Source organism: Argiope bruennichi, chromosome 5 (genome assembly GCF_947563725.1).
Source record: "Argiope bruennichi chromosome 5, qqArgBrue1.1, whole genome shotgun sequence".
NCBI lineage: Eukaryota > Metazoa > Arthropoda > Arachnida > Araneae > Araneidae > Argiope > Argiope bruennichi.
In genome coordinates, this window is record NC_079155.1 from 107,815,206 (window position 1) to 107,840,622 (window position 25,417).

General features: G+C 30.4%; 1 protein-coding gene across 1 annotated transcript in view; it reads right to left on the reverse strand.

Annotated features, from left to right (window-relative positions):
• LOC129968870 (hemicentin-1-like) overlaps nucleotides 1–23,114 on the reverse strand; it is a 78,007-nt gene extending 54,893 nt beyond the window's left edge. Inside the window, exons 1-3 of the mRNA XM_056083179.1 lie at nucleotides 22,904–23,114; nucleotides 9,823–10,128; nucleotides 1,355–1,481 (exon numbers count right to left, since the gene is read on the reverse strand). Of these exons, the coding sequence (XP_055939154.1) occupies nucleotides 1,355–1,481; nucleotides 9,823–10,128; nucleotides 22,904–22,961 (491 nt within the window). The 5' untranslated portion in view covers nucleotides 22,962–23,114. The remainder of the gene's footprint in view (nucleotides 1–1,354; nucleotides 1,482–9,822; nucleotides 10,129–22,903) is intronic.
• Between the last annotated feature and the right edge of the window lie 2,303 nt (nucleotides 23,115–25,417).

Below are 25,417 nucleotides of genomic sequence, written 5' to 3' on the forward strand. Positions count from 1 at the left end.
AGCCGGTAAACGATTTATTTCCTATCGGAATGAAACCGGATACTCACGGGGTATCAGTTCTTCCACTTGCTACGAGACTGGTATCTGATATTGGCATGAATATGATACGAAATTGCAATTTCATTTCTTCGGAGGAGTTATTATTGACGTAATGCCGATGGCGTAAGGTTTGACAGTGTTTGACGGATAAGTCAGAAGAGGAAAGGAAAAGCATTTAATACATCATAAGGCGAAAATTCTTCAGTAATATATGCATTGTTGCGTGAGATAACTGCATGGTACCTTTGATCGTAAATGGGGTTTGTTTGATACTCGGTTTTAGCTGTTTCAGGTACAAATTGATACTGATATTCGTCTTCTCAAGTAATGATTCGATGGGAAATTAATCTTTCCTGCTACAGCCTGTAAATGATTAGTTTCCCATTGAAATTAAACTGCTTAATATCAGTTCTCGCACTTGCACCAAGACTGGTATCTGTTACTGATTTGAATATTATTATAAATAGAAATTCCGCTTTTTCGGAAGAGGTATTGGTGATGATGTGCCACTAGTCTTTCTTTTAACACTATCAACAGTGGGTAAGAATAAGAAAAAAACTTTGCTAATATAATTAGCTTAGGAAATGGCTGGAACATTTCAATGCTATATGCATTGTTACGTCGGGTAAAGAACTGTAACGGCTGGAGATGAAATATATTTTGTTAAAAAAAGATTTATTGCATTTTTTTATAGCATCGCCGAGGTAAGACGATAGGCATTTAGTATCAAAAAAACTTATACAATGTGTTTCTTTGGAATTCGGATGTGGAAATTCCAATTTCGCAGTCGAAACTTTACCATCACGTCATCTTTTCCTTTACCATCCTTAGAAAAATGCAAGTTACTATCAAAAATTGACATATTATTATCGCTATATTTGTGTCTGTAGTCTAAATTAATAATTTAATTACTCTGTCGATGCTGCGATAACAACTTGTTAAAAAATAACAAATTTAATGAAAGCAAGTTTTGGAAATAAATTTCTCTTATTATAGTAAAAAGTAGAAACTTTTTTTTACTTTTATTCTTTGCTATCTGACAGTTCTTCACTAATTCATTACTTTAAATAAAATGGAATGTGGAAATCAGTTATATCAGTAAATGATCGCTAAATAATATATACGAAATAGAAATTTAATTAAATCCACAGATTAACCGACAATTAAATCTGAAGATGTTAAAATAATGCATTGACAGAGAATTCAAGAGCACAAAGTTTCTTAACATTAGCCCGTCAAGCAGCAAGTCTATCTTTACAAACATGAAAGAAGTCAAGCTAAATAAAAATAAATACCATTTGTGCTTCATACTCACCACATGACAGGGGTATTATCATCCCTGGCGGACGAACAATAGAATTCTACTGTTTTGTTTATCTCGAGGATATATTCATTAGTGGCTTTTGGAGGAGCAGATTCTTTCCGAGATCCTTTTTCGTGGACTGAAAGAAACAAGGCCCATTTTAATTTTTATGGCAGCACTTACATCTTGTCATTACAATATCTCTTCAGCTTTTGATTACAGTACTGATATCATATTAAAAAATTTTTAGTTTTAAACTAATTTTTAAAAAATATTTTTGTTTAGGAGATAAAAGTAATTATTTTTTATTTATTTGATTAATTAATTTACTAATCAAAACAATTCATTATGGTTTGACCTAAGAAAATGAAGCGTTCAAGTTTGTATTTCACCAAAAAAAAACTTGGCGAGAATTTGCTCCAATCTTCTTTTCAGATTTAATATTAGCGCATCATTATTGTTTCAAATTAAGATTTATAATAATTAATTTATAATTTATTTCATTGTTAAAACTTAAAACCATAGTGTTCAGTCAATATATTTATTAATATTTTTTGTGGATTTTTTTAAAATTCTTTACAGAAAAGAGCCCTAATTAGAGATGGTAAAATATATTACAACAAATATTTAAAAATTGATGAATTTAATACTAATACACTCCACATCTTCTTTAAAGAGTGTAAAATATAATTAAGCATCAGGAACTGATAATAAATCATATGCGCTCGCTGAGATAATTTAATTAAGCTTTATGTATTCCGCTATTTTTTGGAGAAAAGCGAGATGGTTTGGGACCAAAAGCAAGCCATCCAGTTCGAATCGGAAATTCACCAAGACCAACCATATACGTAAGCTCTATTTTTTTTTTTTTTTAATTAATCAGCAAGTATAATTTCATTCTGATTCTGGGGTGTAAAACTTTTGGATGGAGTAGCCGGCTCAGATATCATCTTCGTTATTTGATCATTTTTTAATAATAGAGTTCCTTTAATTTAACCATTTTGAAGCTTCTAAATGAAGCGTTAATATAATCAAAATAAACCCTCTGAATTTTTATCCCTTTTCTACCACAATTTTTTCAGTACGAATTGCATTTCGGAATCAATAAATAAATTCAAATATTTCATTGCCTTGATATATTTTCTTAGGGATTATATCCATTAAAGTATAATATTATGTAACATTATCTGAAAAAGAATTTGAAAAGTAGGTTAGGATTTTAAGTGAAAATAAAAAAAGTAAGATTCAAAATGCTGTATTCTCTGAAACATTTGAGGGATAATATTATGCTTTGGAAAAAGAACTGAAATGTAAAGAATCTGTAGCAGTATTTATTTAAAAACAATTCTCAAAGTTTCAATAAATAAATTGCAACAAATATAACTTGGATACGTTTTGATTCTAATTATCGTTAGACTTTCTAAAAAAACTACGAGGAAAAAAATCGAAATACTATATCAGTTAATATTATTATTATTTTTTTAAAATCAGTATTATTCAATGACGGACTATTGTATCATAGGAAAAATAATCTAATGTTGGCATTTTCCCAACAGTTGGATTTTAATATCTATTTCGAATTTTGTTAAGAATTTTTCCGAATTTTCTTAACAAGCGGAATGGTGCAATAGTGAAAGTAATGGTGCTAATTTTATCACTCCTTTTTAATTCATAAATCCAAATCAATAAGAAACATTTTATAGAATATAATTTCTTAAATATGAAATTCTCCTAGAATAGAATAGATTTATAAAGTAAAGGATTTTATAACTGATCTGATGATAATTATGAAAATATAAATTAATTTGTGAAAGCGGTGCCAAATTTTTAAGGTTTGAAACGTTCTTCAATTTAAGGAAATATTAGTAACATTTTCGCACTTGCATACGGACAGCACAAAACATTTTATTACATAATACAGTTTTAAGCTCAAAATATCAGGTTATTCCTAAAGAACATTGCAGTTGTTCTTTTCCTTTTGTTTTTTCTTCAAACGGCAACATATTTGAAAGGAAAAGCATTATTTCCCTTCTATTGAAACAACGATTGCTTCTGTTTTTTTCTTAAGAAATTTTCCTTTTTGGAATTTATAACTCCAATGTATAAGAATTCCCCACACTCTTTACAAATTTTACTTCTTTTTTTTAAGTATTTCATAACAAAAAGATTTTAAAAAATCTCGCTGTGCAGAAAAAGAAAATATAATACTAATAAAAAAATAAATTTTTCTATAAAAAATTAACTAAAGAGAATTCGGCATTTTATGGCACGCTGTATTCTTTAGTAGTTATTTTCACTTATGTCTTAAATTCGAAATTCATGGTATAATAATCAGCTTTAAGTGAAATATACCGATTATTGAGATATTCTGAGAGAATAATTAATATTCTGACAGTGTAGAAATACATAAAATCAATTAATTCATAATTCTTAACACACGAAGATAATAACACACTTTGTTCCTACACGGAGATTACCCTCACTTAGTTCATAAAAATTTTTCATAAAAGACCTTTTTAAAAAATTAACTCTTCGTAAAGGACCATATTTTTACTAACATGTAATTCCCAAAGGGTAAGAATTCTCTTTGGGCGTGCCGACTAACAATTAACATAGTCAAAGTTTTCGTGTAGCTGCTCTTAAAACAGTCATGCTAAAGTACTGATGAATGATCCACTGTCATCGTTGGATGCTTTGGCTTTTTGGCAATTTTTGCTTATTATTATTCATCAAAGGGGAAAAAAGTCTCATTAAATCAGGAAAGAATAAAAAATTGTTTTGGAATAAACTTACATCCTGCAAAAAGGAAATCTAGAAAGAGTCTTAATTAAATTTTAGTAGTTAATTAGATTGATTGTATCAAAATAATTAAAAAGCAACACAAAGAATCGATTTGCTTTTTCGAATATTCGGAACTAGTAAATATTTCTGTGGACATAAAATGAATAGCCTACTTTTTCAACCAGCTGTGTGTGTGTGTGTGTGTGTGTGTGTGTGTGTGTGTGTGTGTGTGTGTGTGTGTGTGTGTGTGTGTGTGTGTGTGTGTGTGTGTGTGTGTGTGTGTGTGTGTGTGTGTGTGTGTGTGTGTGTGTGTGTGTGTGTGTGTGTGTGTGTGTGTGTGTAACATTATTTTGGTTGAAGCAGAGTGCAAGTTTGAAGACATAGACGAGACGTTGTATTTTTTGATTCTCTTTAATATCCATCTCGGGAAAGCAATTTATTTACAAGCAGACGCAGCGCGGCACAAAAGCAGAAGTAAGAAAGAAGGCAAAAAACGGGCCGAAAAGGGACGAAACAAATGATCACTAGTCTTATATAACATAGGATTTCTGGCCACGCGCCAATTCAATAAACATGGTGACCTTTGACACCTTTTCAAGCGCACCGAAGGGATCACTTTCATTTGAGGCGTAGTACTGATGGCGCATTATTTTTACAGAGGAATTAATTAAACCGAAAGTGGAATTTAATGCGAGCATGAATCTTCTAATAAGTCCTATGCAATCACAGTGCCGTAACATACTGTGTAGGTAATTACACAGTATGTTATCAATTCTTTGCACGGTTTCTTTCGAGGTACTCTCTACTTCATTTTCTTATTCCTCTCGCAAACTGTGTGTGTGTGAGTGTGTTTTCAAATAATAAACATAATCCTTTTAATTTTCAACACCGAAAGTAGTTTATGAGTTTTAATAATTAATGCAACATTGAGAATGGCTTGAATTTCATCGCAGCAATGAAAACTGATGGAAATTGAAAGTTAGATAACATGAAAATTTTTTAAAAAAGGTTTAAAATTAGGAAAAAATAGCTTGGTATTTAAATTGGTATGATTAAAAAGATACTATTTTGAATTTTAAAACTGTATAAAAATTATTTTTGAGTAATAATATTGTTTAACGTCAGTTTGGGGAAAAAATCCAAAGTCTCGTTTGGTTTTAATTAAATAAAATTTTACTATTTCAAAAAATTTCTCGGAGAAAAAATTTCCATCATCAAAGTATATACATGCCAAATTTCATAACGTTAGATCAAACCGTCATGCTGGTAAAATGCCAATACATGCGCCCATTCTCACTTATTACAAGCGGAAATGAATTTTAAATAAATAAAGGGAAGAACCAGAATATTCTCATGATTTTTTTTCCACACATTTTCTCAACATGGCGATTTTTTGGACTTAACAATGCCGTTAGCAAAAAAGATCGAATATGCATTTTAGAAAAGCATTTTTAGCCGACCCTTTTTACTGTCCAGAACTCGACCCTGCCTCTACAATTTTCGGATAAATATGGCATACTTAAAATTCATGCAAATAGCTTATAGCATTTTCTCTTTTTCATAAACAAAGTAAGTAAAGAGAAAATATTGTAATGATCAAAAGATTCGAATTCAGATATTGACGAGCCTGCAAGCTTCTGATCTCCCTGAGTCCCAAAAACACATTTTACAATTATGTCTGTCTGTCTGTGAACAAGATAAATCAAAAACGTTTTGAGTCGGATGGATGAGATATGATATATGATCTTTACTCTAAATCTATTTATTTCCATCAATTTTGAACAGTATCCATTCAGAATAAATCTGTAAAGCTATCTGAATATATATTAATACAAGTTAATGATAATTACAAAACGAAGAGAGCTAGATGGATAAATATTGGTGCGCTGATTGATTTGGTACACACCGTCAAGAGATTGATCTTCTGCTGGTCTGCACTTTTGCATGCATATTAAAGCGACAATTCAAAAACACAATGACTTATATAAATTAAATTTGGTGTGTGATTTTGTGATTACAGTCATAATTCTGCCTTAAATTTTATATTCAATCGGTTGGAAAAAAGACTTCTAAAATATATATTCGGTTTTGAGATGCATTCATATTTACCATATTCCAAAGATTAATTGTGAAATATGGTATGTTAATTGGCGTTTTCTAATTATTTTTGCCAATGACATTCATTTAATAATATTCAATTGATTTATTTTTGAGATTGATTTTCTTTTCTAAGGGAATAAAAGTCTAAGAATTCATGAACTTGTCTAAGATTCACAATTTTATGCGGAGTGAGAAAAGGGATAACACATTTATGAGTGATTATACGAGAATGTTTAAGGTTTCGAAAGGTTCCTGCTATTTTAAATATCATGTTTACATTGTAGAGAATAGCATATAAGCCAGTTAACAACGACGCTGCACGAGCAATTGCTTTTGTATCATGGTCATGTTACTGGACTGCGAACCTTAAGGTCCCAGGTTCTATCCTCGCTCAATACAATCCGCCACATTGCTGACCTCGGACGATGAACCTTCAACCTTCGTACAGCTGTTGTGGCGCCATCTACCCACAGCAAATGAGTACAGGCACATTTGAATCAACATCTAACTCATCATCATCACTCAACAGTCATATCGTTCGTCTCACCTCCAACTCACTGGAGGGAGAGTCTGTAGTGAATAGCATATAAAGCCAGTTAACAACTACACTGCGCGAGCAATTGCTTTTGTATCATGGTCATGTTACTGAACTGCGAACCTTAAGGTCCCAGGTTCTATCCTCGCTCAATACAATCCGCCACATTGCTGACCTCGGACGATGAACCTTCAACCTTCGTACAGCTGTTGTGGCGCCATCTACCCACAGCAAATGAGTACAGGCACATTTGAATCAACATCTAACTCATCATCATCACTCAACAGTCATATCGTTCGTCTCACCTCCAACTCACTGGAGGGAGAGTCTGTAGTGAATAGCATATAAAGCCAGTTAACAACTACACTGCGCGAGCAATTGCTTTTATATCATGGTCATGTTACTGGACTGCGAACCATAAGGTCCCAGGTTCTATATTCGCGCATCTCAATTCGCCGCAACATATGCACAAATGGATAAATAAAATGGATTTCGTGAAAAATATTGGGAGAAATTTACCATTATGTGTTAAGACCTCATACTAAATTTCATTTTTGCATTTTCTTTTGAAAGTCATCATGTTCACTGACAAACAGGTAGAATTCCAGAATTTTTTTCTAGAACTCTGGGGAACCTCGAGAAAACAGCTATTTATTTACACTATTGGCTAAAATAAAATTCCTTTTTAACCCAAAATAACCTGAATCTACCCATTTTGATTCAAGTTGTAATTCTATAAACTAAATATAGATAGCGAACTATTTGCTACATGAAACTGACGCACAGATAAATACTGATACGTCAAGGCAGGATCATATATGCTTTTTACCTTTTTGCTGTTAGCCAAAGCAATGGTATAAAATAAAAGTAATATGCAATTATTTTAACTGTATATTTAATAAGAATAATAGTTAACTAGTTTTAGTGATATTAAAATCCACTTTTAAAGAAACAAGAGAGCTAACTTGTAGCCCAGATGAAATTTCTAACTGGATCAGATGACGAGGGCGATACTAGCTAAATTGGATGCCTCTCTAGAAATTTCTATATAAATTCAGGGAAAGAAAGTTTCGTTTCCATGGAAATCAAATTTAAAATACGAAAGATATGGACATTAAACTTCACGTAAAGGAATATTTTATAACCAAACTTAATATAAATCAAATCCTTGTTTTCTGTCTCTTGATTCATTTGTATTTTTGCACTTTTCTCATTGCATTTCCATCATATTTTTTCCAGATTCAACGCTCTCATTCTCAAGAACAATAAAATGGAAAACCTATTTAGATTTTTTCTATTCCGAACGGTTCCAAAATGCTAAAATAACCAAATTCCCCATTTTTAAATCTTTAACATTAAATCAACAAAAACTCGTTTCTAAACTAGTTAAAATGCTGTGTATAATAGCACCAAGAGCATGCAACATTTCTCCAATTTTTGATTTAATAAAACTTACCAAAACATTCTAAAATACTCGGTCAGCTTATAGATATAAATTGAACTTTACTTTATTCAATATTATTTTTTCTCATTACAACAATTTTTCATTATAAACTTTTCATGCACGCTTTCTCCCATCCAGTAAGTCTAAACTCATGATGCTCTTTCGGACATTTTCTTTTCATTTTCTAAAGAAACTTGAATCGTATTACTATTAGAAAACCTCGGCCTTTCAACTTCCCTTGCATTATTTACAAAACTAAATTTTATGAATTTTTAACTTTAAGATGAATTCTTCAAAAGTCACTGCAAAATTTATTGCAACCTGTTGAACAAAATAGCACAGAGAGAATTGCTGCAAGTCACATATTGCTTTTTCATATACAAAGAAGTATAGATAAAGTATTGTAATCGGCAAAAAATTCAAATCCCATATTTTCACGAATTTCCAAGTTTAAAACCTCCTTGAGTTCAAAAAATAAATTTTTGAAAAGTGTCTATCTGTCTATCTGCGACAAAGATGAAAAAATTTTGAGGTTGAATGATGAAATTTGGTATATGAACTTTATACCAAATTTGTAGACATCTATAAAATTTTGAACAAAATCCGTTCATAGAAAGTTTGTTTATGTGGCTGTTCGAATATAAATTAAATACAACTACAAAGCGAAGAAATCAAGATAGATGAAAATATCGGTAGACGTATTTAATATTTATAGTATAGACGCCTGAAAGTTTAGAGCCAAATCTAATAAGGAGTTGGACGTCAGTCGATCTGTATTTTCAGAAGAATGTGTTGTTGTTGCTAATCTCCATGGCCTGACTTAGTCAGACCAAATCCAAAAATCCGTTGACAAGAAGAAAGTCAAAAACGAGGAAGGGAGAAGAATAAATTTCTCCCCAAAGAAGTCCTAAACAGTCCAGAATATGTTCAGCAGAGGCCTGATGTTGGCAGTATTTCGGGCAAAGAGGATAAAATTTTTCACCCTGAGAAAAAAAAAGACATTTAAGGTGGCCACTGGCAAGGCGCGACAGACAAGTGTTGGTTTTTCTATCACAAGGAAGAATTAAGGACTGGCCAGGCTTATTGGCTCTATACCAATCATGAGTAGGGGGGAACCATCCAATTCTTCTTATTTAGGAATTTCGCCTGGGTGAATCGTTCTAAGCGTGTGAGCTCAGCAGAAGATGAAGTCGCTAGGCAGAAGAATGCAAATCCAATGACTTAAATATATAGAATTTGGTATGAAACTGTGTGATTACAATGTGTATTTTTTGTCAAATTTTGGTTTCAATCGGTAGGGAAAAACGCATAAAAAAAACAAACTCAGTTTTCAGATACTATTAACCCGCATGTCGGAAAAAGATCGCCAAAAAAAAAAAGTAAAAATGCGAAATTTATGCGAAAGGCTAATATTTCGTAGTTATTGTACAACATTATCATGCAAGACACTCTCTGGAATTCGTGGATATATGATAGTTTTAGTAAAACCGCTGCCGCTGATTTTATATTTATCACTTGAAAACCCCTACAAACATCATTTTCACTTAATTCATGTTTTATTTTGATTTCCGTAACAGATATTCTGAAACAGAACTTTCATTTCAAAAGTCATCAACTTACCACCTGCTGAAGCTGGAATGATTTTGACATAGTGGAAGTCTCTGCTGTCCCTGTTGCACCTATATTCTCCCTCGTGGAACAGTTGGGCGGACCGCACATGGAGAGTCAATTCTTGTCGAAATGTGTCCACCTCTCTTTCGGACAGGGTGTAGCTGAAGTCGTTGTCATCCGTGATGGCGATAGAACTGTTGATGGTCCAACCTTCTCTGTCACTAAATGGCACGATGCAGGAGACCTCGAAGCGGTCTCCTTCCCATACTTCGTTGCTTCCCCTGTATCGTACCCTGTGGTCATAGGACGAACAACCTGAAATCAAAGCAAGAATCTTAAAAAAAAACTTTTAAAAGCAAATTGCATCTATTATAGAATGAATCGGTAACAGAGGGGAAGGGGCAAAATATATACTTCTTTCTCAAAAATAGATCTCGAGATCTCTCCACACACTTTCACCGTTGTTTACATCGCCAGATCAATTCTTCTTCAAATTCATAATGACAACGAGTGTTTTATTAATTGTGATCGGACCGTAGATATGAACACATTTCATATTCCTTCTACCGGCTATCGAAGACGCAACTATAAAAAAAGGTGCACCTTAAAAGGCATTTAAACGTCAGCACATTCGCTATTTTGGTTTCAATCGCTTGAAAAAAAAGGTGTCCGAAATTCATATTCAGTTTATTAACTACATTATAAAGAATCAAAATCTCATGTGCGTGACACTGAAAATAAAAATATAAACACTCACAGTCTTGTTCAATGTCTAAAATTTTATGCGTGGAAAAATTTTAATCGGAGAGTAGGTGAGAAAGTTTGGAGAAGACAACGCCAGCTGATTTTTTTTATGATTTTTGATTTAATACATAATTTTATTTTATGTTTTCTTTTATTTCATTGACATTTATTACGTTTAGGACAACGTCGTGGAAGTACTAATTGTCAATTAGATAAGAAATAAATGCATTGCCGACGTCCTGGCCTAGGGGTAGAGCTTCTTCCCCTTGATCTAGGCGCTCCGAGTTCGAGTCCTGGTTCGGTCTTGGATGTTGTCTTCCTTGTGTTCTCTCTGTGAGGTGCGTGAATGAGCCCGCCTGTAAAAAGAGGTTGTACAAGCGAGTGTGTGTGTGTGCTATCTTCATTTGAGCTAGAAGCCAGACTTCCGCCCTCGGGTGACCAGAGATCTTTACCCTCAGAAGCTACTGCGCAAACCATTTGGTTTAAAAATAGCCACACGACAAATAAAAATGAATTTAAGACACTATTTTAAGCAATTAGGCATTTTGCAACCAAATCAACTCTTATCTGGGATGTGAAAAGGGTGAAGATTAAGATGTGTCGAAGAATAATCAAACATCATGGAACCCGAATGTTCATTAATCAGTAAATTAAAAAAAAGAAGAAAAACTCTAAAATTGGTTATAATCAGCCTGTTGATTGTTTTTATACGATGTTTAGAGGAAATATCTTAAGCAGCAAAAAATACAAAATCGAGGTTTTGATGTTCAAAACCTCCCTGAGTTCGTAAAGCAATTTTTTGGCATTGATCCAGTTTGTCTATGAATAGGATAAAAACGCTTTGAGCTAGATAGATGAAATTTAGTACATGGATTTAGGAATTTGTGGATTCCTGTCAAATTTTGAACGAAATCCATTCATAAAATGTCTGTCTAACTGCTTTTTCGATTATAAGTGAACTCGATAACAATAAAAGAAGAGAACTAAAAGAGAAAATTTCGGAACACAGACTTATCGTCTATATTGTAGACATCTATCATATTTTGAGCCAAATATGTCAGCAGTTAACCTTCTGTCCTTCAGTGTACTTTTTCATGCATTAAACGCAACAACTCATATTCTAAATTATTGACAACAAATAATTTTTGAATGTTATCTTGTAATTACAACTAAAGTTCAGCATCAAATTTGATTTTCAATAGTTGGACGAAAATGTATCCAGAATACACATTACACGATAGAATCAGTAAAAATACTAGATTCACGCATATATATATATATATATATATATATATATATATATATATATATATATATATATATATATATATATATCCCTTGTCTAAATCGGCGCGTGTAGAGAAATCCCTATCATAATCTTAATGGTATATAAGACGAGGGATAAATGATTTATCTCTCTTTTACCTTCTTCTGCTTTTGTGCCGCCATGTGAGCGGACGTGCCTTGTCCGAGCCTTCTTGTAAATAAATTATGCCTTCCCGGGATGTATTAAAGCGAACTTGAAAATGCAAAGAAAAAGAAACTTCGAAAATGCCTTCTGCTTCACAAAAAATTTTGTTTACATACACACACACACATACATACATACATATATATACATAACAGAAGATTCAATAACAATTTCTCACTTCAATTAAAAAAATCAATATTTTAACAATAAGTAAGCAAAATGTCGAGTTATAAAAAGGAAAGATTATACAAAAGTGTATAAAATAACGCGAACTTCAAAAAAAAATTTCATCATTACTTTCTTCCGAAGTTAAACATTAGCTGTAATTGCCACAGTATTTAAAAATTTTATTCAAGTAAGTTTTAAACAGAAACAAAACATATTTTAAACAGAAAGAATATGAACAAATAAGATTTTTCAAATCTTCAATCAACAAGGAAAAAAAGATGGATGAAATATTGATTGCAATAATAAAAATTGATTTCACTTACATTTACAACAAAAATATTATTGCAATGTATACTTTAAAATATTTTTGAAATCATATCAAATACAGCAAAAAATTTTCCAACGTTTGACTCTATACTATATATATATATATATATATATATATATATAATTTTAAAATAATGCTGGAATTTCTTTTGCTCTATAATATTTTCGGAAATTATCGTAAAAAAATGCAAAACCTCGTTTAATTTTTAATCACCTAAAATTTAAACAAAAAAAAATCCGATAAGCCTAATCTGAACCTCCAAAGTATATATGTTTATACCGGAGCTGAGTTTGGTTGGTATCTATCAAAGGTTGTAGAAAATGTGTGATTGTCTAGATCAACACCTATTTTCTTTTATTATTAGTAGAGATTGTATGTAAGAGCTTTGTTTATACTAAAAAATTGAATGCCTTAATCCATTGCACTCGGAAAAGTAATTCCATGCTTAATTATTCGCCTAATAAAAGAACTTGCTTATTGTTTCGAAAAATAAGTATATATAAATTTTCCCAGTTGAATTTCACCGAAAAATTGATTTACAACTTCTTACTACTCTAAAAGTATTTTTAACAATCAGTTTAAAAAGCTAAATAAAACGTCAAATGATGCATCATCTTGAATAATGCTTGATAGGAGACATCCAATAGCAAAGGATCAATATGCCTCTGCATTTGCTATAGAAACAATTTCGCAGAAATAGGAAGGGAAAAAAAGACATTGTGAGAGTAAAAGAATAAAAAAGAATTTCTTTTATTATTATATTTGCTTGAAACTTTCGTCCGATAGGGTTGAGTTGTTTCGTTTGTCTTTGCGAAACTTTTAGTTCTGCCTAAATGAACACTGAAAAATAAAAAAATTGGATAGTTTTTCAACCTAAGTGGAAAAAAATTCCCATGTGAACTGAAAACTTAAATTCAGAATATTGTTTTTATTCCAGCCGGTGAGCAACAGAAAAATAAGAATTAATGCATTTGTAGCCCTACATATCAAAAGGATTTGCTGAATTTAAGAATTGGAATTTATTATTAGATTTAATTTTACTCTGAAATTAAAGTATTTACATACTCGCATCTGATTTTTTTTATTATTATTATTATTTTACCAGACGCCTTGACGACCAGCTGGGTGTGTTCATTTAAATGTTTTATTCATATGTTCATGATTGTACATGATGTTCATGATTCCCAAACTAAATAATTTTTACTGAGCATCAAATTATAATAGGTATTTATGATTTATTATTTTAAAGCCTAACATTGCTCAGCTCCTTTGTAAATGAACTTTCTTATAGAGTGAATTCCAATGATGCCATAGTGCCATCAAAATGCAAATGTCCAAATAATTTATCTTTTAATTGAACATTTTTGTGTGGGGGGGGGGGGGGGTTGCAATAGTACCGTAAGTAGGATTTTTATTTGATAATGTATTTTCTCCAAAATTGAAAAACATAAATTTATGTTTGGATAATCGGTTTGTTTAGTTTCAAATATAAATTTCTTGACTGTTTTAAATATTTTAAAAATTTTATGAACTTTGTAGTATAAAACTCTGTTATATCTTTTTTTTTTTCAAATGTCATATTACGGAGTTTCTTTAGTTTTAATTTAACATTTTCTTTTTTTAATATTAATAGCTTTAAAACTTCACTCATATTTTTTGGACTACAAAATTTTATCTTAGATTACTCTCAAAAATAAAGTTATTCTAATTATCTAAAATTCATCAAAATTGAGTCATTCTATCTAAAAAGTCATCAAATTTAAGTTATTCTTATTATTAAAATTCATCAGTAATTCCTTAATACCTAATCATCCACCAAACTGGTTGTGATTTTTAGTTTAATGCATATGGACATACACACGCTCACACACACGCAAATAACTACCAAAATTGTTTTACTGACGGGAGGTCTAATTTGAGATAATTCATAAAAATTTCGAAGGGAAATATTTTTATTTTCAATATATGTTTTTTCACTAATGGTAAAGTTTGATTATTTGATAATTATAATGTATGTATTTGAATATTAAAAATTGAAAAATTGAGCAAATAACAAATAATTAACTAAATGTTCTGGATATAAAAAAAAACTTTCTTTTAAGAAAGAAGAGCAATAAGAAAATTAATAGTTCAAATGCGTACGGTGCGGTACGGTAAAAATATTAATAAATAATGCACCATCGCAATTTGTACACTCATATGAACCATCCTTCCTTCTTTTATTTTCAGCAGACAAAACATTTTCTTCTTCTTAAATTGCCTGTTGCTTTTAAAATTTTGCAAGTAAATGTCTATTCGTCAGACGAAATGGTATTCTGAACCAAACCAAATGACCGATTAAAATGACCAAACAAACGAGATTTCGTTTTGTTTTTTTCTCTCTTAGTAAGTAATGAGTTATGAGGTTTTTGCGAATTTTGGACATACATGATTAAAATAATTTTCGAACACACACATAAGACAACAGTAAATAGCCAAAACCTTCGTTGGGCGCACATATGGGCCCATAAACCATACATGTTTTTTTGTCGGAAGCATATACGTGCCCATAGAAATCAAATGTTAAATATCCGTCGGGAAATTCATGGAATAACAATGTTAAATTTTACATTCTTGCATATGATGTTTACATCAAGTAACTGTCAACGAATGATTTGATATGTGCCATTTGTAGCCTTTATTGTGTTACATTTCAACTTTTTTTTCACCTCTTATTAAAGCCTAAAATATGAAATCATTCAAAAATGAATTAACTAAAATGAAATTCATGCCCGAAATAAAACTGTTTAAATTGATTAATTCATTTTTAATTTATATTTTTAACATATTTTAACTAATTTAAATTTTAATTATATACTTTTTATTTCATTATTAATTATTTTTCATTCCATTTTAATTATATTTTTCACACAAAAATGAATAAATCAAAATGAAATTCATGCGTGAAATAAAACTTTTAAATTGGTTAATTCATTTTTAATTTCTATTTTTTTTTATTATTATTATTCAGATGTCTGTTTTGCATTATGTAAATTTAAAGGAATTAAAACGACCCATTCAGAGGCAAACCGCAAGAAAAGAAACTGGTTATATTTCATAGTCAACAGAAATTTCCCGAAAGTTCCCTCCATCTTGAACAAATCTACGAAATTATTATTTTTTCTTACATTTTACAGAAGTAGTTTTATCTTAAATAAACTTCGATGAGGACAAAGCTCTTTACAAATATCAGATTACATTCAATAAATAGTTCTAAAAGGTTTCTAAAAATTATCTTTAAAAAGTAAATAAACTTTTTCAATTGCCTCGTCTGAAAGTGCTCTTGTTACAGTTCCTGCTATTAGTAGAAACTTGATATCGAAAACCGCTTATGCAAAGAATCAGCTAATGAGGAAAAAAATTCTTCAAACAAAACTCCTTTTCTTTTGAGCTGATTATATCTTATTTTTATATCATCCTTTAATCATGCGTCCTTGTCATGCATACATACCTTTTGAGATGATTATGTCTTAAAACAAAACCTCAAAGTTAAGGCTTTCATTCTAAATTCGGCAAATTAGTCTTAATATTTTAAACGATTGCCAAACGAGAAAAAAAAATGAGTTATTACAATTCATTTTCACGATATTTTATTTCTAATTTTTTCAGACTAATTGGAAGGAATAAGTTATATTGTAAAGAAGCCAAATAATATTTTTATTTTTTAAAAAATGAAGAGTTATGTTTTGTTCGTCACTCTATAAATCCAAGTTATTATATTTATCTTGTGAGAGGTCAAGAAAACTTCATTTTATTTCCAATTTTTATTTTTTTGAATATAGAATAAATTATTTTTAATCTAAATATTTTTTAAATATTTAAAATTAAATTTTTGTTCTAATGATTAATTATAAGAATAAAAATTATTATTCAAAATTAGAATAAAAATTAAAAGTAAAAATATTATTAAAAATTAGGACAAATATTAAAAATTAGAAAAAAAATAGAAATATTATTCAAAATTATAATTATTAGAATAAAAGTTTTATTTCTCAAAATTATTATTCTAATGATAAAAATAATATATTTTTATTTTCTAACTCTCTTTGTGAATGAAAAATTCATCTACTTCTAGTAAATTCAAAACATAAGTAACAGTGCATTTCTCGGAATATAATCATTTTTATTATACAAGGCAGAATATTAGAATAACGATTCTTATGTTAATGAACCGTAAGTCAAATCAAAGTGCAGATTTCAGGAGAATTTAAAGCAAGTATTAAACTTTCAGTACGCATGACCTTATTTTGACTATAAAAATATTCCAACTTACTACGAATAAAAATATTTTCATCATCATAAATATGAATATAACTAAGGAATCACAACAGAAAAATTAAATATTTGATAATGATAACATTTCCAAAAATTCCAAAATTTTCTCGGAAACTCTCTAATAAACTTGTCATGCCAGAGAACGCTTTGTGTGACACTATCGTACAATAGTTACGAAATATTATCTTTTGGCTTGAATTTAGCATTTTTAGTGAATTTATTGTGCCAACATTGGTGAATTATTTGGCGATTAATCCCTCGCATGCGATTTATAGTATTTGAGAATCGAATTTGTGCATTAGACACGTTTTTCTCAACCGATTGAAACTAATACAAAACTCCATTTGTAATGAACAAAATCTCATACCTAATTTGATAAATTCAAGTTATTGCGTTTTGGAATTTTCACGCTTACAAGTTTTTGAAAATACAGATCGACACGTGGTCATCCTTTGTTGTTTTTGGCTTAAACTTTGACCGTTGTCTACATTATAGATATAAAACCTGAGTTCAGTATCTTATCTACTGAACTCTCTTCATTTTGTAGTCATCGTTACATCGTTTCATTTAACAACAAGCCGGCGTCCTGGCATAGGGGTAGCGCGTCTTCCCCGTGATCTGGGCGTCCCGGTTCGGGCATGGTTGTTCTTCATCTGTTCTCTCTGTGAGATGTGTGAATACGCCCTCCTGTAAAAAGAGGTTGTGCAAGCGAATGTGATGCGTGAGTAGCTAAGATGTACTCTTGGCCATAGTTGCGTTACTAAGAAACAAGAGACGCCCCCTCGGCTTAAAATCTCTGACTAAATCAGCGAGCTTGTCCATGGAAAGTGCCATCAGAAACAACAGCAACAATAATTTCGCAACAAAATCCCTTCATTTTGTAGTTGTTAACTTATATTACAACAGTCGGAAAGACGGATTTCCCCTAACAGATTTTACTCAAAATTTAATAGCAATCTGTAAATTTACCGGACACCAAATTTCAATCGTCTAGCTCAAGGCGTTTTTGAATTATCTTTATCATAAAGAGATAGACAGACAGACCTTTTTCAAAAATGTGTTTTACGAACTCAGGGAAGTGTTTGAATGAAATGTGAAAATTCATCAAAATCTCGAGTTCGAATTTTTTTTGACAATTACAATACTTTTTCCATATTATATATACGAGAAAGTTAAAAAGTTTAGTATGTTTATTTGTAAAATTTTAATGAAATATATCTGATGAAGACGGACTTTTATATTAGCTTTTGCTTAAGAAATACGTAGAACACACTGTAATTTCTTTCGCTGACACCAAATGCAGTTAGTTACCCCAACGGAATCGGCTGCCATAGATTTGATTTCACAATTGTTGTACCACTACGTTCAAAAATTGATTGATCGATTCTCACTTTTCTTCGAAAAATCAGGTGCTGTGTTTTCTGCAAAATAGTAAGCCTCAATATTATGCTCTTTCTCCTATAGAAGTACATATAATCCGTCCTCTGGAAAAGAAACCGTTATTCAATCACCTTCTGGTTTTCTTTTTTTTTTTTTTAATAGTAGCCGCCTTCAGTGACTAACTAATTCAGAAGGATATAGGTTGTGTTTCATTTCAATTAAATCTCTTACGCATAATTTCATTTTCCTGATTCCCTCAATATAAAAAATTTTCACATCGAATATTAATTAATAATTATTAGTTATTATAAAAGCATTGTTTTAATATAGCTTTACAATTGTTTTATTTGCTGTGCACATAAACGCTCCTAATGATGTCAGTTCCACGTTATCAGAGTGCATAGTTGTCCGTCTTCTTCTAATGCTACTGTAACTTCATTTTTTTTTAATTTCGCATGTTAATCATCTCATATTAAACAAAATAATTGTTTTTCAGCTCTCAACAATAAAAGAAAACTACGGGATAAAATATTTGATAAAACAATGAAAACAGTTTGAATTTCATGGTAAAAACGAAATCTTATGTTAAAAAGTGTGCACAAAAATATTTTTAAAAATCATCCATACTCAGGAAAAATTTTCAAGGCAACTAAATTGATATTATTAAAAGAGATTTTTTTTTTTATATATTTTAAGATGGTGTAAAAATCAATTTTAAGCAATAATATTTTTTAGATTTAATATTTTTTATCTCCAAGATAACTCTTGGAGATGTTAAAATTCCGGTTAACTCCGGTCCGAAGGGTTTAGCTAGTAGATTGCCAACACCCACAGAGAAAAAGAGATACGCACACTTTCGTCTTTATTAGTATTAGAGAGATAAGTATAGAGATCGTGTCCGCTTAGGCCTAACCTCAAAGGCTACACCTCAAAATCTAAATTATTCATATGCCAACAATTCATGTTAAGTTTGTGAAATGACCGTCAAGATAGAACATTTCAGAGCACTTGAAACTGAAACAATATCTAGCTAGTTGCCAAAAACAACTATTTGTAAATAAAACATAATAAATAATAAATTTTATTACAACATTTAAAAGTCAGTAAATCCGTTAAAAAAATTTCATGGATCAAAGTCGTTATATTTGAATGGATATTACGATATTCCAATTCACCAACTTTTGATTGGAAGAGATTTTAGGTTATTTTTAGCTCATAAAAGTACTAACGGTACCGTGTGTTTATAAATGGAAGAGTAATGGAAATGATGTGGGTAGGTTATATTTTCACTATTGAAATCTGCTTAGTTGTAATTTTCCCCAGAGTCCTAATTAGTGCTCTATTAGCCTGATTAAAAAAGCTACTGTTTTATTTTCATTCATTTTCCTCAAATTACATTAATTATTATGTCGCTTATATTCTAAACTTCATAAGGCTTCTCTAAATAAAGTAAATCTCTAAAAATAAAGCCAGATTTTTCAAAATAAATAAGAAAGTGAATATTCAAAAGTTTTTCTATGCTATTGTATATGTGAAAATAATAGATATTGTCAAATGGTGCCTTATTTTTTTTTATTTATTTATTGCAATTTGTTGTTAAATAATCCACTTTTTGAGCTAATAGTTTCGAGAAACTATTTCTTTGTAATTTTTATACTGTACAAATCATTGTTAACGATTTAATAATTTTTTAATATCATATGTATCAATGATTTTTTGCAAACGATTTAAATATTTGTTTCTTTAATGAAAATTGACCAAACTGTGAGTATTAAAACATATTATTGCGTTTCTTTATAAGAAAAGTACAAGAAATTCGCTGGTAAAAATAAATAAATTCATAGGCTTTCCTTATTTTGTATAATTTTTATAATTATTTATTACATATAAAATTGTTCTTTTAGTATTAAAAATTGGTTTAAAACTAATATCAAGCTTCTGCATGTCGCTATCTTTTCATCTCATCCAGGCTTAAATTTCACTTCTTTTATTCAAGGTTCTTCTATTCTTTCGCTCATTAAAAATACAGAAAAAAACTGACATTTTTGCCAAGAATTTTTTTCCAGTGGATGGAAACTCTGAACTTTTAAACTTTTGCCAAGAAAAGTTTGATTGGCAGTTTGAAGTTATTTTATTTTTACCCTCTTTCCACTGTTCCGGAAGTTTACAAGAGGAATCTTAAACAAGTTCTTTTAACCTCTCAAGTTTACTCCTTTCATTTCTCTGCCAAAATTTTCTTTATGGAAACAGTTCCAGCATAGCATTAAACTCCATGCGAGTTATCGCAAATACATATAAAGGACACGTAATGAATATAAAATTTTAAGAAATCTTTAGAAACACAATTGTTGGTGATTCATTGAGTCGCTCTAAAAAAAAATATTTAAATTCTCCCACAATGATTCGTCATTTTTTAATATTTCCATTCAGAACAAATATTTTATTAAGAATATTTAGGCAAAATACAATTTTTTTAATACGTGTTCATTCTAGATGATATTCTTGTAAATTTAAATTTCAAAAATTCTTCTCATCAGTTATTGCAGCAAAAAATATCCGAAAAAAACATTAAAAAGTGAGATAGATTTAATATATTTTTGAAATCTATATAAATCTTGAGGAAATTAATATCTGAAATTGTTTCCAGAATTTTTTTTCTCTTTATCAAATCAAATCACTAGAATAAATCTCTAAAAAAATATTCCAGATTTTACTTTAAAACCATTTATACGAAATTTTTTTTATGAATAACAGTAATGTCCCAACATTTCACTTTTTTAAAAAAATGCGTAAAATATTTCTTCATATACCTATTATTTATTTTTCATTTCTTTTTATTATATTATTTTTATTAATTATCCAAGCATGTCAAAATCAGTAAACAGTTTATTTCAACTCAAGGAAAAAAATTATTTTGTATTCTAAGCTTATGATTGGCAATAAAGGTTAGTAAAAATTCTCAATTCTTAATTGAAGAAGTCCTGAATGTTATTTGTACAGTTACAAAATATGAAAATCTGACAAGGACAAAAGTGAAAAGCATGTGCTAATCGACAGGGGGGAAAAAAAAAAGAGAGAACTTCATAACGCCTTATATGAAGTAGAAACATTTTTAAAAGTTGATGGTTTGACTACGCATTTTACCGAGTTGTATAAAGAATCTTTCTTCGCCTTTCTAATGAAAGGTAATCAATAAATGCCTTTCAAAATCAAATTAAATTTTCAATTTGTGAAATGAATCAGCGAGAAGCATATGAAACTTCATGATTAAACTTGTAAGATTTTTGACTTGTTATGAAGAAAATACCATTTCCAATTGTACGGAGCTGCAAGCACTCATACAACATGAGCATCCGTTTAACTCTTTTGACTATCTAATTGAAGACATTTTTATGTTCACACTAAGAAAGGAAAATTCTTAAAAAATAATACATAAGATCATGTTCCGATGTTACAGCTCGTCCCTGCTTATTCTTGCAAAGTATAAACACTTCTGAGGATTCAATAAAATTAAAACCCTCATTTAGAAAAGAGCATTTTAAAAAGCATTTAATAGTGGAATGTTATAAATTTAAATACTAATTAAATATGGCAACAAGGTGAGTTTGCCATTCCTTTATTTTACATGTCTTCCTTCTTAAGACATTCTTAATAAATTAAATTAGAATTTCTTGGAGCTTCTTTCTTTCTTTCTGCTTCTTTCCAAAATATATTTCTCAATGCTCATCTTAAAAAAATTTCTGCCCCAAAGAATTCATATATGAAACAAAATAAATTAAGAATATAAAACATTATTAAAGGCAAAGCGAAAAAATTAAGTAGAATCTGTTCATTTGCAAAGTTTTAATAAAATGTTTCAAATCAAATTATTCTCTGCATTGTTTTATTTACAAACGATAAACAATCTGGTCGAATCATTCTCTTTTTGCATTTTCAAACAAACAGCAAACTCAAACATATAGCCTCAAGCATGGAGATTTCTTTTGCTCAAGAACCACTCAATAAAATGTTCTGCAATATCCACCACAAGACAATACAAGATGGAAAGTTGTCTAAAAACTTTTAAATCTAATAACGCGAGGTGGAATAAAACTTAATATTCCAACCTAATATATTATTACTATAGAATAAGAATATTTTTTGAAATAAAAAAAGAAGATATCTGAAAACAGAAAGAAGAAATTGCCTTATTAATACAAATAGGTAATAAACAAACCGTTATGCTGTACGATAAACCGACATTTCTTAAAAGCAATTTAAAATCTTTTAATGCAATCTATAATGTGTAAAAATATGTATAGTATTTGGGTTTATACAGCAGAAATAATAAAATCATCAAATAAAATTCTAAATGCAATTCATCACTAAATTACCAACTTTACATTGAAATTAAATGTTTTATGCAAATGCTAGTAAAAATCCGGTTCTTTAAATTAGTAATAATCTAAACATTGCCATTCAATATTTTATGAATAACATTAATTTAATTTTTAATGAGAACTAAAAGTGTTAAGCAAATTCTGATATTTCTAAAACAAAGAACATTACTATGCTATTCTACCTCATAAAAAAAATTATAAGACAGTTTTAAAAGTAGAGTAGACGTCGCATACAAAATGCAGCCATCTAATATTTAAAGTATTATAATTAGATAAGATGGGTTACTTTAACTGCAGACTACTTACTTGCCAAAGATAATCCAATGACAAAGAAGAACAGATAATCCTTTGCAGCTCGAATCATGGTTCTGAAAGAAGACAGAATTGTTCTTCGAACAAATCAAAATATTTTTTTTCCAAATCGTGTTCGTTGTGAATGAATTTTTATGCCATCAAGCTCGTCGCAATGTCACGTCTGTAAAGCATGCGGAATCTCAAGCTAAGTGTGTATACGTGGGTTGTAAAAATAGACCTTATCGCTACCCAGCCTCCCGTTTCCCGAAATACAGTACTGAGAGTCGTGAGCAAGTTAAAAGGTTTCTTCCTGTGGGATTTTTACTCACACCTCGCTTTCGCTGACTTAGGTAACCGATGGCAAGGCCGGGGCAGATTTTCCTTTCACTTGCAGACGATTTTTTGTTTTGTTTTGTTTTGTTTTGTCTTAAGAGAAGTTGGTGGCAGCTAAAGCTTACTCAAAACTGACAAGCTGATTATGAAAGTGAGTGGCAATAAATTTCGCAAACGATATCAGCTTCTGAGTTGCATTTTTTACACACGTTTGAAGCACTTTTGTTTTTATTGTTATTTAAATGTGTTTGTATGTTTTTGTTTGGACTAGAACAAAGATGGGGAGAATTAGGTACTTGCTTTCGATCAATGATTGGATATATCACCAAATTTAACACCTTCTTAATAGAAAATAAAAATGATAAACAAACTACATTGTTGCCTCTTTTCATTTGAAAAGTAAGCATACAAAAGATCATCCATAATATTTTAATTTATAAATGTGTTAATGACTTGCAAAAATATTTCTGATTATTAAATTATTATTTTGACTGAGGTTATGAGATTTAGTATTATTAATATCCTCAAATTATCAACTTACTTCAAGCAGACATGATTCTGCAACCTACAGTTATCAAAGTGCGTGCACATCCAATACAGCGGCGTAGCAATGGTAAATAACGCTCCTGGCAAGACATTATTTTTTCACTCCCTTTTTGATCTTTCCACTTCAAAAAGTTATATAAATTGTAGTCTTGTTCCCATGATCTATTCTAAAAGTGACGTCTAAAGCATCTACAGTGGCTCAAAAAATTGAGAGTACACCTTATTTTTATTTGATAAATCTGACTTTCAATATAAATAACTCATTACCGAGAAAAGCAAGCATGTTTTTATTTTTACCCATAACAAATGGTTTAATTTAAAGTAAAAATAAAGAAAAATCAATGAAAAACTTTTAAATTAAAAAATTTCGGAAGCATTTTAAATAAACATACTCAGATTTTTGCCTCAAAAAATTGAGAGTACACCAATGAAATTTTTGCAATATCTCGCATAGAAACAAAGTGTCACTGTTAAGTTGCATGTCTTTTGGTTCCTATAATGGCCTCTAAACGTCGTGGTACCGCTTCGACCAATTTTTGGCGGTATCTGAAGATATTTTATCCCATTCTTCTTGCAACACTTGTTTTAAATAGGTTTTGCTTTTAATTTTTTGTTTTTGAGCCACTTTTTTGAGTATGGCCCACAAATATTTGATGGCATTGATGTCGGGGTACTGTGGTAGTGTGTGTAACTGCTGTTTGCAATGAAAATGACACCATATTTTGACATTACTTGCATTCTGTGTGGGGTCGTTGTCCTGCTGGGAAAGGGGATTTCAGTTTAAACCCACATTTATAACACTTCCCTTTAAATTGCTGCTACCATATGGTTCTTCCAACATGCTGCAGAAACTTCTCAAATCATAAGCAAAAGTGTAAGTGCCGAAACTATGCGAAATGACATTAGACAAGCTGGATATAAAAGTCACATTGTTAGAGAGAAACCGTTCCTCAGCTTGCAAATTCTGATAAAGCATTTAAAGTTTGCAAAAACTCATTAATTGAAGACAAATTACTTTTGAAAGAAAGTTATATCAATTAATGGAAGAAAACTCAGCATTTCTGGCAGTGACAGCCATCGTACTGTATGGAGAAAGCCTAATACTGCTTTGGATCCAAAAAATTTACGGCCTATAGGTAAACATGGTGGTGACTAAGTCATGAATTCGGGTTGCACGGCTTCATCCGGGGTAGGAAATTTAATTCTTATAGATGGCATTATAAATAATATGGTTTACTTGGATATACTTCACAGCAATCTAAAGGAAAGTGCTAAAAATTTGGGTTTAGATGGGAATTTCATTTTACAGTAGGGCAACGACCCCAAACATAATGCAAATAACGTCAAAATATGGTGTCTTTTTCATTGCAAACAGCAGTTACACACACTACCACAGTACCCCGACATCAATGCCATTGAATATTTGTGGGCCATACTCGAAAAAGTGGCTCAAAAACACAAAATTAAAAGCAAAACCTATTTAAAACAAGTGTTGCAAGAAGAATGGGATAAAATATCTTCAGATACCGCCAAAAATTGGTTGAAGCGGTACCACGACGTTTAGAGGCCATTATAGGAACCAAAAGACATGCAACTTAACAGTGACACTTTGTTTCTATGCGAGATATTGCAAAAATTTCATTGGTG